At 41.9% G+C, this 20,595-nt stretch overlaps 1 protein-coding gene across 3 annotated transcripts; it reads right to left on the bottom strand.

Moving 5' to 3' along the window:
- Positions 1–70: 70 nt before the first annotated feature.
- CTPS1 (CTP synthase 1) lies at positions 71–20,385 on the bottom strand. 3 transcript variants are annotated; one of them, XM_082231606.1, is made up of 19 exons: positions 20,197–20,385; positions 16,912–17,089; positions 16,493–16,663; positions 15,375–15,475; positions 14,160–14,276; positions 12,889–12,972; positions 12,574–12,654; positions 12,102–12,253; positions 10,755–10,887; positions 9,382–9,470; positions 7,114–7,208; positions 6,698–6,760; positions 5,942–5,985; positions 4,880–4,976; positions 3,843–3,898; positions 3,660–3,756; positions 3,261–3,405; positions 1,884–1,974; positions 71–1,049 (listed from the first exon to the last, which is right to left on the bottom strand). In XM_082231606.1, exons 2-18 carry the CDS (start codon positions 17,075–17,077, stop codon positions 1,890–1,892), a joined length of 1,776 nt encoding a protein of 591 aa, XP_082087732.1. In that variant the 5' UTR covers positions 17,078–17,089; positions 20,197–20,385; the 3' UTR covers positions 71–1,049; positions 1,884–1,889. The 3 variants fall into 3 exon arrangements, with proteins under 3 accessions (XP_082087732.1, XP_082087733.1, XP_082087734.1); XM_082231607.1 differs by lacking the exon at positions 20,197–20,385 and adding an exon at positions 19,486–19,817; XM_082231608.1 differs by lacking the exon at positions 20,197–20,385 and adding an exon at positions 18,971–19,037.
- Positions 20,386–20,595: the final 210 nt, after the last annotated feature.

Below are 20,595 nucleotides of genomic sequence, written 5' to 3'. Positions count from 1 at the left end.
AGCAAGATGAAGGGGGGCGAGTGTAAAATGAGTCCTCAAGTTTGATAGATAACCAGAACAGACACACAGATTGTGTTCCCCAAGTTTTATTAAACTCAGAAGTGTTTAGATATGCGGTACATTTTTTTAGTAACAGAGTTTCTCCTAGCTTGCTGGAAAGGTAGCTTACAACCTACACTGGAAAAGGGGAGATTACAAACACTTGTTTCATGCAGCTCCCGCCTTTTGCAGAAGCCTAGCGTCGCCCTTTCCCTCTTCTTTGGGATGGAGTAAATATATTGCTGAGCACAGGCCACATATTGCATATGTGTCACATGACAAGTTCCCAGCAGTGTGAGGCCTCGGACTTTTTAGTCCAAGGCAAGTCTCTCAATGAGAGTTGCAAAGGCAGCTTCTGAAAAGTCACTTTCTTGTACACGTGGCCCCCTTGATGCAAGGAGTTATGGCAGTCCAGGAAGCAGGACAAAAACAAAAACTGCCCATCACAAGCTTCTAAAAGGGGTGGTGGTGTTATACTCTATTTTAATTATATCACTGCAGCATAATATGACTTGTTTAGGATTAGAATTAACCAAATACCCTAAGATTTGACCGGCAGGAAGAGGAATCTCCTGGAACAAAGGTTCAATGGTGGCACCAAATTTCACCAATTTGCTTCTCTCAATACGTGTCAAGTTATTCCCTCTTTGTGGCACCTCCCTTCCCACAATCCACCAAGAGAGTAAATACTGTAATTTAAACCAACCACAATGGAAGTGAACAGAAAGCATATTCTCCTTGGCAACACTGACACTGGTGTATCAAGGCTCTTCAGAAATCCAGAATTTGTCCCCCTCTTTGCTGTTTCTGAAGTTCTTGTTTTTAAGCTCACCATCGTGCACGGGTGGGCACCACTGCGTCAGCTTCTCAGAATACAAAATAAGTTTAAATGAACAAAAGAAGTGTGCCATGATTTTTCAAAATACAATTAATGTGACGTGATTTAAAAGACTCCAGCAGTTCAACTATTGCATCGAAGGAATGAAGGATCTTCTGAAAATTAGGCATATCTGGAATGGTGGGGAGGAGGGTAGGTAAGAGAGACAAAAGGATTTTTTAAAATAAAAGAAATGCATTTGTTTTAGTATATTTACATCACGGGTGAGAAACCTCAGGCCCAGAAACCCAAGCCTCTCCCATCTGGCCCTTGGGAGTCTCCCTAGGCCACACACCATCCTCAGCCACCCCTCTCACTGCTCATGCTCCATACTTTCTTGAGTATTTTTGCCTGGCTGGAAACTCCTTGAACTCTGACTGCCTCTTGTCTGAATGGAGGATAATCTGTGTGTGTGTGCGCGCATAAGTGGTAACTAGTCAAATGTATGTTTCCTTCTGACACCACCCACCACTGACATGGCCCCCAAACAGTTACTCAGAAGGGAATGTGGCCCAATTTACATGCTAGCTAGCTTTCAGTAGCATAAAATGTTTGCCTATTTCTCTCCTGACACATCTTTACAGAACAGGTTAGTCACTGACATCACCCAGAGAACTTCATGGCAAACTGTGGATTTGAATCCTTGTCTCTTTAGTCTGACACTCTAACCACTACACCACACTGCTTTTCCTTTCCACCAAAGGATCCAAGGCAATGTTAATGGAAATGTCACTGCTACCAAGGCACAATAGCCAGGTTCAACATGTAGATCTCATGGTATATTTAGCTTTGCCTGTATTTGTGCACTATGCTTTGAGATGCCACTCCTCCCAGTCTGAAAGCACTAAGACCAGACAATCCCCCCCCCCATGGTTAAGAAACGCCCAGAGATTTGGCCCAAATTCACAACTGGGAGAGATGGAAGAAAGATAATTTGAAAGTTCAGAACATGAAAGGACAGCATTACCAGCAATCACTCATGATTCACCGCAGTGAATTTCAGTTCTGTGATCTCAGAGTCTGGTGAACTACTTCCGCTTCTGTCGCTGTAGGTATCCCTGTAACATTCAGACCATTAGAAAGATAAGCACTTCTACACACTGGCTCTGGTTCATTAGTTACAAATGCAAGTTCATCTAAATGATCTAGCCAGTCAGGAACTACAGCCTTTGACAGACTTCCACAAAATAGCCTAGCTGGTCCTTCTCAGAAAATCTGGCAGTGACAACAGCAACATTTTAATTTCTCACAGTGCCCCACAGCATCTGACCTAGTGTCACTCTAGGGTACAGAATGAAATAAATATGGCTTTCGGACCCCAGTCACCTAACTGGGGGTGGAAGGGGGGGGCAGAGACATCAGTGCTGGTGGGCCTTGCTGGGCCACCAGAGTCCCAACAGCTGCTCTAGGATATCAGGTGCTGACACCAGGCCTGTTTTCCAGCCTTTGAGGATTCTTATACATCCAATTTGTGGCTTGTATTGTTCTTTAAAATAGCCCAATTGGTTAAAAAGGCATGGCCCTTCTTAGTGCAGAGGGCAGGCACTGACCAGGTGACATTAAGGATTCTTGCAGACTTTTATTCTAGGGGCAACTTCAAGTGCTGGGCAGACTAGCAATAAAGGATACCATGTGTGGCGTACAAAGGGGGGGGAGCATGCATTTTGCCAGAGGAAATATACAGGAGACTGCCACATCTCTAGAACACACACCAAAATGCAGGGGAGATGAATGGACTTCCTCCTTCGCTATGTTGAACAGAAAATGTAAGCCTTGTGCACATCCCCTTGCAGCTTCTCCGAGACAAAGCTCCTAGAGAGTGCAATTTTGTGAAGAGTCATTCTGAGTCTGGCAAAACTCCACAAGCCTTTGGCAGGCAGTACTATAGTGCTAGACTACACTGGGATGGAAAGCGGGGAGAGATTGTTTGGTAGCAATTTCTTTTTAAGTGGAATGATACCAGAAGACTGGCCTTAATCATGACAAAGAGCATTTAGGACACTGATACCCAAAATATGTGTCAGCAGTATCCTCCACTACTTAACGAACAGTATACTGATGTCAGCTGCAACAAAAGATAAAAGCAGACCAATTTTCCTAAGGAGGGAGATTAAGCCAGAGACTAATGAGCCACAGTAGAAGCACAACTCCCTACACTTTCATTCTACAAAGGCATTACTGATATTGTAGGCCCAAGTTCAAGGAAGGAAGATACAATACAGCCTTAAGGTTTTTATGCATAACAGAAATAGGAGACAGCCTTTCATTGGTGCACCATGCTGAACAGAAAACACTGCCAAGCCGGCAGTTATACCACGAGCCAAGACACTCAAGCTGAACTTACCTGGGGGAGAGTCTGCATCCTTTCTGTAGATAATGTGTGAGCCTCCCTGCAGAAGCCAGGAGGAGGCCGAAGTAAGGAGGAGATGGCTTTATAGGTCTGGAGAGGAACTCTGGATGAAACTGAACACCGACAAAAAATGGATGCTCTAGGAGAGAAGGTGGTAACATGCTTTGTTAGGTTACTATCTGAAGCCCTCTCAATCGGCAAGGCCAGGCCAAAGTACATAGGCAATATAAAGCTTTTCTGATTACCATCATCCGTCTCTCTGCTGCATCTACTAACTATTGCGGTACTTGCCATTCATTCTCCCCATCCAAGGAAGGAAGAGTCCCTCTTTCCATATTTGTTGTTGCCTAAGACAACAGTGTCAGTCTCCCAGCTACTAATTCAAGTGCTTACCTTCCAGCTCAACCACCTCCATTCGCTCTCCTTCGACATCCTGGCCCACAAATTTCAGACCGTTTTCTTCAAAGGTGTTTTTCAACTCTGGGTTTACCTGTGGAAGGGAAAGTGGTGTCATACAATCACTTCTCTTCAGAAAAGCCAATGTGGTAGCAGGGGTTGATAAATATTGCTGCATACCTCGTATCTGTGTCTGTGCCTCTCTTCCAAATAGTCACCGTCTCCATACAGTTTTCCTGTCCATGTAGAAAATATGGCTGTGCTTATTACAGACTGGCTAAACACATTAACACCACACCTTTGCCTCCAAAGAATAAATTTCAGAATTCTACGGGACCACCAAAGAAGATAAAGAAGAGACTTGCTAGACCAGCCTAGGCATGTCCAAAGTCTGTTTTGGGGACCTGACTGGCCCCCCAGCCATTTTTATCCAGCCCGTGGCAGTATATTTATTAGGGTCAAATCCTAACAAAAGCTCAACAAGTTCAATCCCTCACGCATGTTCACTTCATCAAATCTGGCCCTCTTTGAAAAACGTTTGGGCACCCCTGATCTAAACCAACGTGCTACATCCCAGTGGCCAACCAGATGCCTCCAAGAACTTCAATAATGACATCAAGGCAATTGTCTCCTCCTGTCACTCCCCAGCAACTGGCATATCATCTCTGGACCTGGTTCTATTTAACCATCACGGTCAGCAGTCACAGACTGAGCTGTCTAATCCCCTTTAAAATCAAAACTACTGGCCATCACATCTTCTAGCAGTGAATTCTATAATTTACATATGCATTGTATGAAGTAGTATTTCTTGTCTACACTAAACTTGCTACCATTAAGTCCCTGTACCACCACAAAGTTTTGGTATGAAATGAGAGAAAAAGTCTCTGTTCCTGAAAAGTTTGTTCCAAGAAACTTTCCAACTGGATCAACACATCTCTGCCATATTTATCCATTTTGCATTGCTTTTAAACTCATCTGTTATTTTTTTGTGCCGTTTTGAAACTGCTTTTATTATATGTTGTGTGCATCGCCAAGGGACATACGTGGAAGGAGACTGATCAATTAAAATAACAGCAGGAGTGGGAGCCATTTAGCACAAAATCTTCCAGTACTTAACACAATAGATCATGCATTTGTACCATCACTGTTCACCAACAAGCAAAAGGAAAGTGGAATACAAAGGAGGAGAGATAACATAGGTCTAGGAAGAGCCATACTCATGACTGAGTTCTTGGTGTGAAAAACTGTCTTCCTCTTCCCAAGCCTCATGGTCCCACCCATTTGACCAGGATTATGCTCCGGCATGTCTACGATCTGAGGAAAGTAATTCAAAAGAGGACAATGGGATTGAAAAGGAATTAGAAGATAAGCATACATCAAAGGGTAGCTCTTGGCATAAACAAAAGGCCATAAACATCAATCTTAATCATTTGTGTTCTACAAGTAGAAAACTGGTTTCATCACATTTCAATCAAGCCAAGAGATTACTTTAGAGAGGAGTCATGGGGCTCTGTAGTGGAACGGCCTGGAATGTCCATACAAAACAGATAGTCATTCAGTTCTGCAGGTTGGCTGGGGGGGAGGAGGGAGAAGAGAGATGCAACAGACACATAGGCTCAAGGGGACCATGGGCAAGTCACTGTCTCGTAGCCTAAGCTTCCTCATAAGGCTGTTGTGAGGATAAAGCACAGAGCTCCTTGAAGGAAAGGTGGGCTATAAATGTTCATAAATTTAAAAAAATCAATAAAATCAATAAAATAACATAAAAGCAGAAATATGGTGTTAACTGTAAATGATCCTACATCCTGGGCCTATATGCATCAAATTTGACATGCCATATTATTATGTATTTGAACATTATGTCCCACATGGATAGAGAGGTCTTGCTTTCTCTCCAGGCATATGGGCCAAAACTTGTCATACCCAGAGTAGACCTACTAAAGTTAATGATTATGGTTACATTAAGACCATTAATTTCAATGGTTCGACTCTGAGTAAAACTCAATTGAATACAACCTTGAAAGTTTTGACTTATACAATGCAACAGAGATAGGCACCATAGCCACAATGCTCCATTCATCAATTTGTGGTTGCATTCCATAAGACCATAAGGAGAGTATGTTTCACACCCCAACCGTCTATTCTTGCCATTAATTTCTGTGCAAGCCAGCCAACGTATTTCATATTTTTGGTTCTCTATGGAAAAATGCTAAATGCTGAATGCTCTGGACGTGCAAGGAGTAAAACCACCCTAGGCTCAAAAATTACATCATACTTACCACTGGATGTGTAGTTTTGGGGTCAAATTCTGTAGAGTTGGCATCTGCCAATTACAAATGTTGATCAGATATGGCTAGCAGTGTAAACCCCAACTTTCCATCAGTCACTAGGTCTGCAGGATAGGTCAGCATTAACCCCAAATTGCAGGGCTGCAAGTGAGGGTTTGAGATCATGACCAAAGCATAATTTAGCTATGGGCTTATGGTTCACAGTCCAACCTTTAACTACTCATATCCCATACCATATAAGGCTTCTTTTTTCAAAAAGGAGCGTCTAGGCACCAAAACTCAGAAATATTAACATAACACACAGCTAAAGAATACTTTTCAGGGTGCTCATGATGTGAGTTGGGCTGTACTGGTCATGCTATCATGAATACCTGTGACCCATCCTGCAGACTTGATTCAGGGATTACGGAGACAATATGTCCCTAAAGCACTCTCAAGCTACACAGATCTTAACTATTATCCTGTGAAACTCTAAGATCAGTAGTAAATGCACTGGAAATACTGCCTCCTATTCCAGTCAGTTCAATTGAATACAACAGTTTGCATAGCAGATGTCTGTGGCTTGGAAAACAGTTACAAGGACAGAGTGAAGAAAAATGGGTGCTGTTCCCCTTTAAGGCTAGTCATTTTAAATGTCACAGGTAGTAATTTATACCAATCCACTAGAAACACCAGTCATTAGCAATCTTAAGTATTGGCACCCATAAATCCATCCCCAATGAAGCGTTTTTATATCATTGCATTTACCTTTCCAACCCAGGATATTGCGGGCAAATTCCACAACTGCTAGCTGCATTCCCAAGCAGACTCCTGCAGAAAAAGACAGCACAAGCACTCTCTTCAAGTCCCCCAATAACTCTGTCATAGCAACCACTATTTGCATCAGGGGCCACATAAGCACAAAGATGACAAAAATGTCATGGGGGGGGGCGCTGTACAGGGGATGCTGATCTCTGCTTGTATGTCCCCCAAGCAAGCTCAAAGTCATGAAGAAAACAGATATTGCTCAGTGTAAACCAGAAACTCCTCTTGCCAGTTGCCTCTTACATTTGACAGGCTGCACAACAACTCAATTACCTGATCCTGAGGTATTAGAGTGGATTATTGCCTAATAGTTAAAACCTCTACCTGGTGTGTAATAATAAAAAAAAATCATCTCTCACCTAAGAAGGGTTTTTTCTGTTTTCTTGCCCAAGAAATAGCTTGGATCTTCCCTTCCGTTCCTCGAACACCAAACCCTCCTGGAACCAAGATTCCACTGCATAAAAGGGGGGGGGGGGAGAGAAATCAATTCAGTGACACCTGAAAGACTGTTACACTTTCATAGAATCATAGAATTGTAGAGTTGGAAGGGACATGAAGGGCCATCTAGTCCAGCCCCTGCAACGCAGGAAGGTGAACAATCTGCATTCCACAAAGCTTTTCATTATTATTTTAAACTTCAAACGTCTACACAGTGATACGGAACGGGGGGGGGGGGCATGTCTTCTTCACTACAATATATTTGCTCAATTTCTCTAGGACTCCATCACCCCTCCCCTGTCCTCCATAATCTCTCAAGTAATCCTGTCAAAATCACTCTGCCAAACCTTTCCTCCGGGCAATGCGTGACAGACTACGTGTACATGGACCATTGTCTTCTCAGGATGTGCTTATCTGCGCATATCTCCAGCTCTCTGCATATTCCCCCTCCCTCCTCCATATGTTAATCTGTGTAACCCAACCTCTCCTTAATGTATTCATGATGTAACTGGGATGTATTTTGCACTGTATTCTGGGACATGGAGGGAGTTTCAAAAGTTCATGTCACCCCTTTCTCGGGGTTCAATCTCGCCTTGAACCTGTTGCGCAATAAACTTGGATCTTCTGCAGTTTGCTCCTGCGTCCGGCTGAGCTCATTTTCTTCCGCAGGGACCCATGGACTTAGTCCGATGAGCTGGGTGGCAGAGTAACCCCGCACCCAGATTTTAGCCGTAACAACAGAAACAGAACAGAGTGACTAAAAAATGCAAATTACACCACCAGGGTATACAAATACATTCCTTTCGGGTCATATGTCCAGTGCATCTGCCAACGATCTATAGAACATGTCCATTTTTCAGCATATTAACTTTCTAATGGCTACCATTCTTCCTATATATGACATTCACTAATTTGTCCATTTCTTTCATGCATTTCATTATCACTCTCAAGGGGCGGGAGTTTCAGAAGTTCAGTGAACACTCTTGGATCTTTTCCAAATAACTGCAAAGCAACAGCAGAAAGGCATGCTTAAAGTAAAGTATATTGTACAGGGTTGCCTGCTGCATCTGACCTTCAAAATCTCTTTGCTACTTAGCAAACATGCAGGTTTCCAGACAAAAGTCTCCACCAAATGTGTAGTTCCCCTCAAACAAATGTTTTACATTTATAGCTGTTGTTTAATTAGAGTAATCCTGGTGAAGCCGGGCAACTGAAGCATATAAAAGGGGACTGGCTTCAAAGGCTGAACACCATGGCTGTTTTGCTCCTCATCTCCAAAAGAGACTATTCAGAATGATTAAGGTGCTCTGCAGTATCAATCTATGTGTGACAAGGGTCAGAGATGCAAGTAGACATTCCTTCCAAGGAAGTGCAAACCTTCAACCGCTGCCTGCAGTATCCTTGGAAATTTGGAGTGCACGACTAAAATGCAATATACACTACTTCTGATCATGTATACATGGGATAGAATTGTATACATATATTTGGTTTATGCCTTTGTTTTGTATCTTTATACATAAACACTCAATAAAAATATTTATTGGGGGGAAAGGATGAATTCACAGCTAAAAAGTGAATCTCATTAATATACTTTGTTCCAGAATCCTGCCACCATCATCAAAAAATTATAGAGTTGAAAGGGACCATGAGGATCATCTAGTCCAACCCCCTGCAGTGCAAAAATCTATGACCCAACATAGGTCTCGAACCCACAACCCTGAGATTAAGAGTCTCATGCTCTACCAAATGAGCTATTCTTCAGAGTTATCAACTGGTATTCAGTGGCAAATTGCCTCTGAGTATGCAGGATCTATGTAACAATTGCAATCAACTGCTATTGAAAGACCACTGGTTATTAATATATAACTAGACTCTTATTTGTGGCAGTATGATTTCTTGCCATTGAGCAACAGGATATGTGGCACGTTGGGTTTTGTGCAACTAAGTTCTGCCCTGAACAGACTTACTGATATTAATGAACCTAAGTTAACCTCATCCATCCATTTCCACGACTCCACTGTCTACTTGGCTCGTAAGATAAAAAGGAAAACGGCCACTCTAACTCTATATAAACAGGCGCAGCCAGACTAGACTACTGAGCCAACCAGGGAACAATAAAAGAAGCCTAGAATGATGCCAGTAGGAGTCACTGCATCTCAAGGAGGAAAGCAAGGTTATGTATGCCTTACTCAGCACTGCAGAGTTTCTGCCAGGCCTCATGGTATCGAACTGGTTCTTCTTGGAGAGTAGCTGGTTCCAAGTCAGCAGAATCAATGTACTAGGAAGAAATCCATTTTTAAAAAACGTGAGATTAAAGCAGAATTAGAGGTACCACTTTTTTAGCTCACTGGAGCAAAAAGCTTTTCCCCTCCCTCACTGCTGGTATTATTATTATACAACCAGATCGAACACTATCTGAAGAGATCGACACATATTTCTTTTTGTTTCCCCAAAACTACGCATGACACAACTGTTCCAATTATTGAAGCACGGAATTTTTGCACCCATCAAAAAATACAGGTCTTGCATTGTAAAACAGATGTTATTTTTGATGATCAATTTATTGTTCTGTTCACAAATCTTTACCGTTTGGAGCCAAAAGGGCTTCTACCACCCCTCTCCAATATCCTTGGCGCTCTGGAATTGGAGGCACAGTCACCAAGTGCAGAGACTGCCTCTGGGTATAGTAAGAAATGCAAGAGAGAAGGATGGGTGGGATGCAAACAATCTTTTCTGAAACAATCCGATAATCCAACAGTTTGTGAAGGAAGACATCCACATAGGCTGAAACAGTTTAAGAGCCTTCCATTTGGTGGAGGGCTTCTGCCATCATGACAACTGTTGTCTTCTGTCTGCTCTGAAGCTCCAAAGATGGAGTTTTCAAGGTGTCACATTACATACATGAGCTCTTCCAAGAGGGTTTTGAATTCCTGCAGCAGCAAACTGTAGCCCTCCAGACATTCTGGACCTCAAATTCCATCATCCTTCACTATTGTCCATGCTGACTGAGGCTGATGAGAGATGTAGCCCAGAACTTCTGAAGGGCACCAGACTGCCTACCCTTCCCCTGTAGATTCTAGATCTGAATTGCTGTTTAAAGTAAACAAAACCTATATTCTGCTTAGTGACCTTCCTATCCACTTTTGTGGGGGGCAAGGGAAGAATGGATTGCCTCTTTCCCCATTCATGTATTTTATATGGCAAGCTTCCCAAAATCTTTTGTCCCCTGGAAAGGAAGAGTACCCAGTTGGGGATTCGAAACAGAATCACCATTATGCTTCTATACCACCAATTATGTCCAATGGCTATGCAAGTAGCAGCAGGTTAGTAAGCTTTTTTATCCTCAGTGCTGCTTGAATGTAACATTAAATGGATTGTGTTTTTTCTAAATACAGTAGTTTTTTGTGCATGAGTATTTATGGGCTGGAAATATTGGCACCTTGGCTGCTGCTGAAGCACCATTCTCAAAACAGGAAAGTACATCCTGGTTATTGCTGCCCTTTGCTTTAAACATGAATCCAGAGGAGACAGCGATTCTGCTGGGGCTAGTGGAAAAGCATACCTTGATCTCAAGCTTGTGATTGATAGCCAGGGCAGAATGTTCCAAAGCTTTGATGACAGAAGCATAGGAATCTGAAAACTTTGTGTATTTGCCAACAAGAGCAATAGAGCAGGTCTCCAATAAGCGATCATATCTGTGTGAACAAAACAAAAAAGCACAACACTATATCTTCTATCTTTAACCTTTAAAAGCACAAACTATATACTTTTAGCTAAAATAATTAGTTAAAAGATCAGACCTGCATGATCAAGCAGCCTCTCGCTTTGGCAGCACATATGCAATACTGTATATGTTTAGAGCCCAGGCATACAAAGCCAAATGTTGAATGAATAATATGATTCAGCATGAGAATTCTCAGGTCTGGTCTATATATGCATATAAGATGGTAGATCCCTGAGGTTATAAAATTGATTCTACCACTACAGAATGAAGATATGGGGATAAGAGGGGGGTTTTAGGCTTCTCTACATGAAGGCATGTCTACTGAGAAACATGCCATTGGGCTCAATGGGGCATACTCCGAGCTTAGTGGTATAGGATTGTAGCCTTAATTAAGTTTAAATCTTTCCCTTAATTCCCTTTACTGCAGGTTTTTAAGCAAAGGTTGGATGGACATCTGTCATGGATGTTTTAGTTGAGATTCCTGCATTGCAGGGGGTGGACTATATGACCCGTGGTGCCCCTTCCAGCTCTATGATTCTAAGTAAGGTAAAGGTAAAGGTACCCCTGCCCGAACGGGCCAGTCTTGCCAGACTCTGGGGTTTGTGCGCCCATCTCACATCTATTGGCCGGGGGCCAGCGCTGTCCGGAGACACTTCCGGGTCACGTGGCCAGCGTGACATCGCTGCTCTGGCGAGCCAGAGCCGCACACGGAACGCCATTTACCTTCCCGCTGGTAAGCGGTACCTATTTATCTACTTGCCCCCGGGGGTGCTTTCGAACTGCTAGGTTGGCAGGCGCTGGGACCGAGCAGCGGGAGCGCACCCCGCCGCGGGGATTCGAACCGCCGACCTTTCGATCGGCAAGCCCTAGGCGCTGAGGCTTTAGCCCACAGCGCCACCCGCGTCCCATGATTCTAAGTACTCATCCACATATTATAGCTACTTCAGTCCAGTCAAGATAAAACTATAAAGGTTAACACAGGAAATTTGCCAAGTTCTAACTTACTGTACCTGTAAAAAGATTTATCTACAGTTTTTCTGTAGGTGAATAGTTAGGAAGAGAATCTATTCTTGCTAAAATACTCTGGAGCTCAAGAGGGCTAAGGAAACAAGCTCTCCTCCTAGCCGCTCCTCTGCTAACACAGTCGGTCAGAATAGCACAGTTGCTTCCTACGAGCGAGCTCACCTGTCAGCCATCTCCTTCCATTTCATGAGCATTCTCCTAGGCTGCTTTTCAATGGGAAGGTCAAGCCGGTGTCGGAAATAATCAACCACCCCTTGCTCCTCTAGTAAAAGAGGTACCCGATAGATGGAAGAGACATCATGAACACAAATTACCTGTTCAATAAGAGAGAGAATACTCACTGTCACATTTATGATGTGCATAATACACAGCTCTAGTACCTGGGAGAATTATTATTTTTTTGTTTAAAAAAAACTTTATATGCTGTATATTGCAAAGGGAAGATTTTGCTACATGCACAGACCAGATCTATGACCTAAGTACAGTGGTACCTCCGGTTGTGAACAGGAGGTCCGGCCGTATCCCGAAGTTTTCGCAACCGGAGGACCGCTTCTGTGCACACACGCGGATGTACAACTGTACACAAATAAATGTGCCAACGATATCAAAACACATACATTTAAAGAATTTTTACCTGTTCTGGTTCTACATGACAGAACATGGAAATCTTCTCTTTTACTGAGGTATCTAGAGGCGTGGAGCATCTGCATACAATCTAGGAATGAAAACAGTAAGTTATCAAACAATACTGCACCAGGTTATAAACCTAACCTTTAGCACTTGGTAGGTTAATGAAATCTGCCTTGTTGCCTTCTGCAAACAAAATGCTTCATGGCTATTTGTCGATATGGCATCATTTAAAACAACTCTCTCCACCCCATGACTTATGACATTTGAAAACTTCTATAAAACCAGCCGAGTGTGTTTCTACATGCCACAGCAAACTTACCAGATCTGGTGAGAGACCAAGACCCCGGAGTTCACGAACACTATTCTGGGTGGGTTTTGTCTTCTGTTCTCCTGTAGAGCTTGGCTAGCGCACAAGCATCAAGAAATATGTATGAGAAGACAGTGTGTCAAATCTACAGCCTCCAAAGTATTATGTACTGCAGCAACATATACAGCCATCATCCAAGTTTTAGCAAATCTAACAAATCACTGAAGGAAACAGCAAGCAATAACAGCAAAATAAAGTATTTTTCACTGACCCAGAATAATGTAAAATTGATTTTATCTGAACATCATTAGAAGACAGCTTCACATGCTATAATAAGGCTCGCTGAACAATTTAGTATTAAATGTGCCTATACTGATTAATTCCTTATCAGATGCTTTCAGGAACATGATTAAATGCTTCTATTTCGATGAACAAAACTCACAGGAATTTTGGGTATTTTTCTATGTATGTAAGGCTCCACTAAATTTATTACAATACAAATGGAAGCAACTATCAATATTATGGCCATATACTAAGATATATACTTACATTATTTCAGAAGCCAGTGATTTCTTACTGGATATTAAATACTTGAGTAATCAACTATATGATAGCAACCTTGCCACAAAAAGCTGACATAAAAAGAAAAGTTTATGTGGCAGTAGCTCCTACTATTTCCGAAAGGATTTAATACTGTATATAGGATTTTGTAACCTAATTGTTATGATGACTATATCAAGTGAAGCAGTCGTATCTGAGATGACAAAGCTCCAATATAAAGCATGTAAGAGGGAGAAGACCCATTGAACATAGTAAGTACTTCCACGTAAACCTGTACAGGACAATTTAGGTAGTGCCTGGTAGATTCAGGTTACTTCTCCAGAGATAATCTATGCAATTTGATACAAACATCAACTAGTGTTTGCATTTTGAAACATATGAATATCGCCTGAATTACTATATTTTACTTAATATTTTTGCCTTTAGGCCCTTTTTCATACTATTTTTTTTTAAGTACTGGTGTTCATAATGCTAAAAAAATGCCAATTTCATTTCCCATTTCCAAGGACACACTTCTAATCATCTGAGATGGAGCAACATCATTAAAGAACTGATACGTTTTCCGAAACTAGTTAAGAAGGTCACAAATGAAAATAGTTTGTTTTATTTTTAGAGAAACTTATTTTTCCACACTACCAAAATGAGGGAAGCTTACAAAATTTCCTTATGTACTGCTGCAACAGTCAGAAACAACAAACGCAACCTTATACTGAACATCTTACCTGTGGTACCAGACTGACATGAATATTACAAAACTTTTCCCGCTTGACTTTGAATTGAAATTGGCGGAATGCCTCGATGAAGGGCATACTTTCAATGTCTCCTACAGTTCCTCCAAGCTAAAACAGAGAGATCTAGAATTAAGCAACATACTCTGTTTTTAGAACACAAAGACAGCGTCAATGTCACTCTGTATAACTATCAGCAGTTCACCTCAAAGTATGCTATGTAATAAGATGCTGGATGATGCAAGCCATAGGTTGGATCCAGACTAAATTACCTCCACTTCAATTTCATTTATTTCAATGGGTACTAAGCAATAACTAACCATCCTATCCCAGTACTTTGAATGGAACTAAAGTTCAACTCATTCAGCCTGGATTCAAATAGAAGTGTTTACTAACCAAGCAAGATCAACCCAGAACAATTAGGTATTTGACACTTTCACATTTCCAGTTGACCCAACCAATATTTTTTCTTTTAAATTTCCTCCATATTCCTCCATAGAACTTGCTAAAAGGAGGGAGGGAATTGCTGACACTCTCTCAAATGCCCCTATCAGAATTCTAACGAGAGTACTGTATCAATATATGATAGAAAGATATTGGGTTGCATCCGTCTATGTTTTACTCGGAGTAGACTCACTGGATTTAATAGAGCTAGGTTAGTCATGTTTGTTAATTCCAACAAGTCTATTCCAAGTATGAGTAAAATTAGATACAACTCTTTGGCCAAATTTGCATGTTACTCTAAAAAAATACATGGATTACTGCAAACTGATGACCAGAACAAGCTGCAGCAAATCACTCACCTCACAGAGTGTTTGTTGTGGGGGAGGAAGGGAAAGGAGATTGTTAGCCGCTTTGAGACTCCTGAAGAGGAGTGAAAGGCAGGATATCAAATCCAAACTCTTCTTCTTCTTCTTCTTGGGCTCGTATGCCACCTATCCCTCCTCCTCCTCCCACACAAGGAGGAAGAGATCATAAATTTTCACTTACACTTTTGCTTTGCTGTTTCATCCAAAATAGAAGAATATTGTTAATGTTAACTATGGTTTGTCTGAAACAAGCCAGCATGAAAAACAATGGCCAAGTGAGAAAGAGAATAAGCATCAGGCACAACCTTCCTACAGCTCACCCACACTGCAATGCACTATGGTTTAGCAAGACACATCAACATTCAGCCTTTAACCTGTGCAACAGATCATGGATACCAACCTCAATCACACAGACTTGAGGTTCTATGCCATCGTCATCTACTGGGATTCGTGCTTGCCTCATTACCCACTCCTGGATAGCATCTGTAATGTGGGGTACAACTGCAAACGAGACAAGAAGAGAAGAAGTGAAGTGTTTGGAATATATTTGTCCATTTTCAAACTAAAAACAATCATAAAAACCAGTATCTTAGATTTCACATGCTCCATACCCAACACAGAGCAGTGCCCTATTAATCAACAGATATTTGTTGTGACTTGCACATAACATGACTAGGGCTGAAATCCTATTCCTCAGCTTATGTCTTAGTTTTAGAACCCTCTCAACAGGGACTACTCTTCTTTTATATTTATTTAAAATAAGCAGAACCTGCCACTGGAAAACTGGTACCAAGAACCAGAGCTACTATGTACCATATTTACCCAAATTTATTGCACACCTTTTTTTTGGCCAAATTAGGGTGCGCATTAGATTTGATGGCACCAGCAAATACTTCTTTGGTTTCAAAAATTGAGATGTGCATTAAATTCGAAGGTGCGTTAGATTCACGTAAATACGGTATATTTTTCTTTGATATACTTTATATATTTTCATTAATATACTGATTTAGTTCCCCTCTCAATATTCCTAATAAATACCCAGATGACGTAGGAATTACCATAGCCTTGTCCCAAACACATTGTTCCCATGAAGTTGCCACTCCTGTTCCAAACAGTAGAAATACTGACAATAATATGAATCAAGGCAGAGATATTTTAGGTCAGCAAACAACATAAACGATCAATTTGAACTTCACAAGCCAAACCACAGCATAATGATTTATATATTGTCCACATATATGTATATATCAAGTGTTGTCATGCCTTATTTTTAGAATTATTTGTATACTTTTCTCAACTGTGCATGCCACCATGAGAGCCAACAACAAATGAGCAGAAGGGATAAATGTAAACATGCCCATCTTTGCCAGCTACAGATCAGAACAGCATTCAGCTGAAGTACACAGAGAACCAAGCATTGCCTTTGTGGTACAAAAGGCACAAGGCCTGTCATAATACTGGAAACGCTGATATGCTGACTTCTATTAAATCCAAGTGAACCCAGTTCCAATATCCTACCTTGAACTGTTTTCCCAAGATAGTCGCCTTTCCTTTCTTTGTTGATGACATATTGATATATCTTCCCTGTGGTCAGATTATTGTCTTTTGTGAGTCGGATATCAAGAAAGCGTTCATAGTTGCCCAGATCCAAATCCACTTCTCCTCCGTCATCCAACACAAACACTTCACCTAAAACCAAGTGACATTCATAAGTTAGACTTGTTTGAAGCAGTAACTACCATCTTCCCTACAAATACTAACCAGTATTTCTATATTGTACCCTAAAAAAGTTGTCACCAACTCACTATCTATAGCACTGGCAATTCCAAACCCTCACCCCAATGCAACAGTGCAATTATACACCAGCATCCCTCAAAACATCCTCAGCGTTATTTTATTCTTAACGTTTAAAAGTTTGCTCTTTCTCTCCATCTTACCATGCTCATAAGGAGAAAAGGTGCCTGCATCAATGTTAATGTATGGGTCAATTTTAATTGAAGTTACATGCAAGCCACATGATTTTAGGATTGTCCCAACGCTGCTAGCAATTATTCCTTTCCCAATCCCAGAGATAACACCACCTGTTACCAGAATGTACTTCATTTGTTTTAATACCTGGAAAAGAAAAGAAAAATTAATTTGACAACACAGTAGTAATAATAATAATCTCTGCCTAGATACTGGAACAATGGTATTTAAATCCAAACATGGAAACTGTGTTGAAAATGTTACAGAAAATGTTTTGAGTTTTTACAGAATAAATGCACTACCACCACCTACACAAAACTGTCAATGGTATGTGAAAGATCTTTTAACCAATTTATTTCTGTGAACTTTGTCCAATTAAAACTAATAAAGACAGAACAATTATACTTTAAACTTTATTTTCCATTTGGATGTTGTTGTTACACTCTAGGCTTAATTTATACATTTAATTCCATCCCCTTATTGCCTTAGGGAGCAATTCTAGGCACACCTTCCTATACAGTAAGCCCCACTGAAGTCAATAGGATTTACATCTGAGTATTCTGTAATGAATAAGGTTTTCTTATAATGTTGATTGTACCTTGTATTCTGCTGCTTTTAAAACCACTTTTTGCTTTAAACTGTTGTATGGTTTCACTGGTCATTTTGTTTCCATTTTAGATTGTCTTTCTGCATTTTCACGATGTTTAATATATTTTGAAACTTACTTTGTATTGAATTGGTTTTACGTAAGCTTTGTGTACTTTTTTGGCAGGCAGAGTAAAAATTAAACCACAACACACCAGGCATACTGATAGCAGTCTATAAATATAATAATATAGCTACCAATGAAAAGTAGAATAACTTGCAACAGCCAAAGCAAACCGGCAGTCCATCTAAAAATAGGATATTGACTTCCAAGTTCCCAGAATTTTAGGGACAAATTTGATACAAACTACACTGACTCTTCACAGTGCATAACAGGAACTGTATGCAAAACTTCTTACTCCATTTAAAAGTTAATGTGACACATTCTTTTACCTATAAAATTTTAAACCTCATAAAATCCACTACTCTTATTTATAGTGTATGCCTTGCTTAAAGGAACAGTGAGACAGCAAATCATAAATATGTCTTGTTCTGCGTAATCAGGAGAACAAATCATAAAGGAAAGCAGGACAGGGATGGGAGCCATCAGTCATTTATTTATGCTATTAATTTCTAATCCACCTTTGATATATATTTAAAAATTAAGGCAGCTTACAAAATAAAATTTAAAATCTGAATAAAAACAAAAATAATAAAACACTAGTGTATAAACTAGTAGGCACACCCAGCAGTGCTTTCAAAAAAGGAAAATCTTCACAGATTAAAAGCCCTGGCAAACAGCATGATTTTGCAGAGTTTGGGGTTGACCTCGGTAAGATCTCTGAAGAGGCATTCTGGTAGACATAATTCCTCCACTGCTGCCAGTTGTGTCCTCCAGCATGGAATAAGGGAGAAGAATATAAGTGTATGATAGTGGTAATGTGACCAGGTGGGGCCAAAAGGACTCTTGCATCACCATAAAATCCAGCATATTAATTGTGTCTTAAGTCACAAGCAACAGCAAACGGAATGAATAGCCTTAAAAACTAATAAATGTATCATGGCACAAGTTTCTGTGGACTACATTGCATCTGATGAAATCAACACTAGTCCACAACAACTTATGCCATAATAAATGTGTTCAATCGTTTAAGAGCCAGATACATTGACAACTGCTGCAAGAGACTAACATGGCTACTCCTGTGGAAAAAGAAAGTTCCAGTGTGCCACAGTGGTTAGCTTCTTAGACTAGAATGGAGAGATATGGCTCCTCTGGATGATCCTGCATTGGTCACTAATCCATTGCAAGGATAAAATGAAAAGACATGAACCACTTACATTATCCCGGAGTCCTTGGAAGGAGAGTACTGTATACTAAAAGTGTCATAAACAAACATATCAGCTTACACAGTCTACAGCCTACTTGCATTTGATGAAACTTACAACACAGCAATTCTGTTTGTCTATTGCAGCAAACGAAGGGATTTGGGAAGTCTACAGATTACTTCATCTGTTCATATGAAATAAAAAGTTTTGGAAAAGCTGCCAAGGTAGCTGGAATGTATGTCATATCCAACACATTTGATGCCTCTCCAGGCACATTCCATTGTCCCCCCCCCCATAAATATTTCAAGAAATGTGGGGGGGGGATTAACTGGGGCAGGGGAGGGTGGGAGGAAAGAGACCAGGGAAAGAGAAGATTGATGAGAACCAAAAAAATCTCAATCAGATAAAAGGGCATAAAATATTATCTTCATTTAAGTTTTGAAATATTACCAGCCGTATCACCCCAATTTAGGGTATGGCTGGAATGCACATCATTAATAGGGACCTCTTGAGGCACAGAATTCAACTGAGGATGGCATCAGAGGCCTTTCTTTACACGGGAGGGGAGACAAGAAGAAGAAAAAGAAAGAAGGAAGGAAGGAAGGGGGGTGTACTCCTATTATTTTTTTTACCTTTCCTCCAAGGAAGCATACCTTTTATCCTCTCAACAACCCTGCGAGGCAGATCTGGTTGTCAGAGAAAGTAAACCTTCATGGGAGGGGGGAGGTCCGAGAATCTGAACCTCGGCCATTCCTAGAGCCAACACTTCAACCTCTCTAGGCCATGCTGACCAAAACCCAACACCAGCTGTGGGGCAGTTAGATAACCTGACACAACTGGGCTTCATGATGTCTCAGCTCCTTCCCTGGCCTGTATCTAAATACGGGCCAAAGCCACCTCTGCTGCATTGGGGAAGGGGAGCTCTCCTGATCCGTCTGCTTAGCTTTTTTGGGGGGGTGGGGTCGTCTCTGGACTTCAACGCCCACCCTTCACCCCCCCAAAAAAAAACCCAGCATCGCTGAGCATCTGTGCTACGCAAAGGACGGAGGCGGCCCCCTTGAAAGAGAGGGACGACCCCACAGACGAGGCAGCCTATGGGGAGGGTTTGGCCAAGGGAAAGAGGCGACCCCTTTCGCTCGCTCTTCTCCTTAGCTCAGCCTAACCGCCTTCCCCCCTCGACTCTCCTTTCTGGCAGGGGGGGGGGAGGACCCGACAGTTTGGCCGCCTCCTCACGCGGCAGCCTCGAAGCTCGCGCCCCGCCACCCCTTCCCAGCCACGACATGCGCGCGCGCGCTTTGCCCCCGCCCCTTTTAACGGCCGTTTCCCCCTCGCGCTCTCCTCACCCGCGAAGCCGAGGAGGAAAAACGGCCCGCCCGCCTCGCCTGTGCCGAATCTCTCGAGGCCGGAACCGGAGGAGGTGGAAGCAGCGCCGCGAGCGCGTGAAGCCGGCACCTCGCGGTTAGAACACATGGGATGGGGATGGGGAAAGAGCAGGGAGGAAGAGGAGGAGCCAGGCGCCGGCGGGCTCCAGAACATGTATACATAGGCATATTTTCATGAGGAAGCGCGCCTGCGCAGAGCTTGGCGCGAGCACTCCGCCCGCCTTCTTCTCTGGACCCGCTTCTGATTAGCTGGGGCTTGACAAGGGGCGGGGAGAAGGGCGGGCGGGCCGAGAATGAATGGAGTGAGTGCATGAATGAATGAATTGCATGTGCGTTAGATGGGCGCCGAGGATGAGCCGT

The sequence above is a fragment of the Podarcis vaucheri genome, assembly GCF_965113315.1.
Source record: "Podarcis vaucheri genome assembly, chromosome: 7".
Lineage (NCBI taxonomy): Eukaryota > Metazoa > Chordata > Lepidosauria > Squamata > Lacertidae > Podarcis > Podarcis vaucheri.
Note: the sequence above shows the minus strand (reverse complement) of the source record. Positions and strands in the feature narration are given on the sequence as shown.

Coding starts and splice junctions, on each gene's coding strand:
- CTPS1 (XM_082231606.1), bottom strand. CDS start 17,077: ATGAAGTACATTCTGGTAACAGGTGGTGTTATCTCTGGGATTGGGAAA. Junction 12,254..12,573: donor GTCATGTAGAACCAGAACAG/GTAAAAATTCTT, acceptor CTTATTGAACAG/GTAATTTGTGTTCATGATGT. Junction 6,761..7,113: donor ACAGAAAAAACCCTTCTTAG/GTGAGAGATGAT, acceptor CTTTTTCTGCAG/GAGTCTGCTTGGGAATGCAG.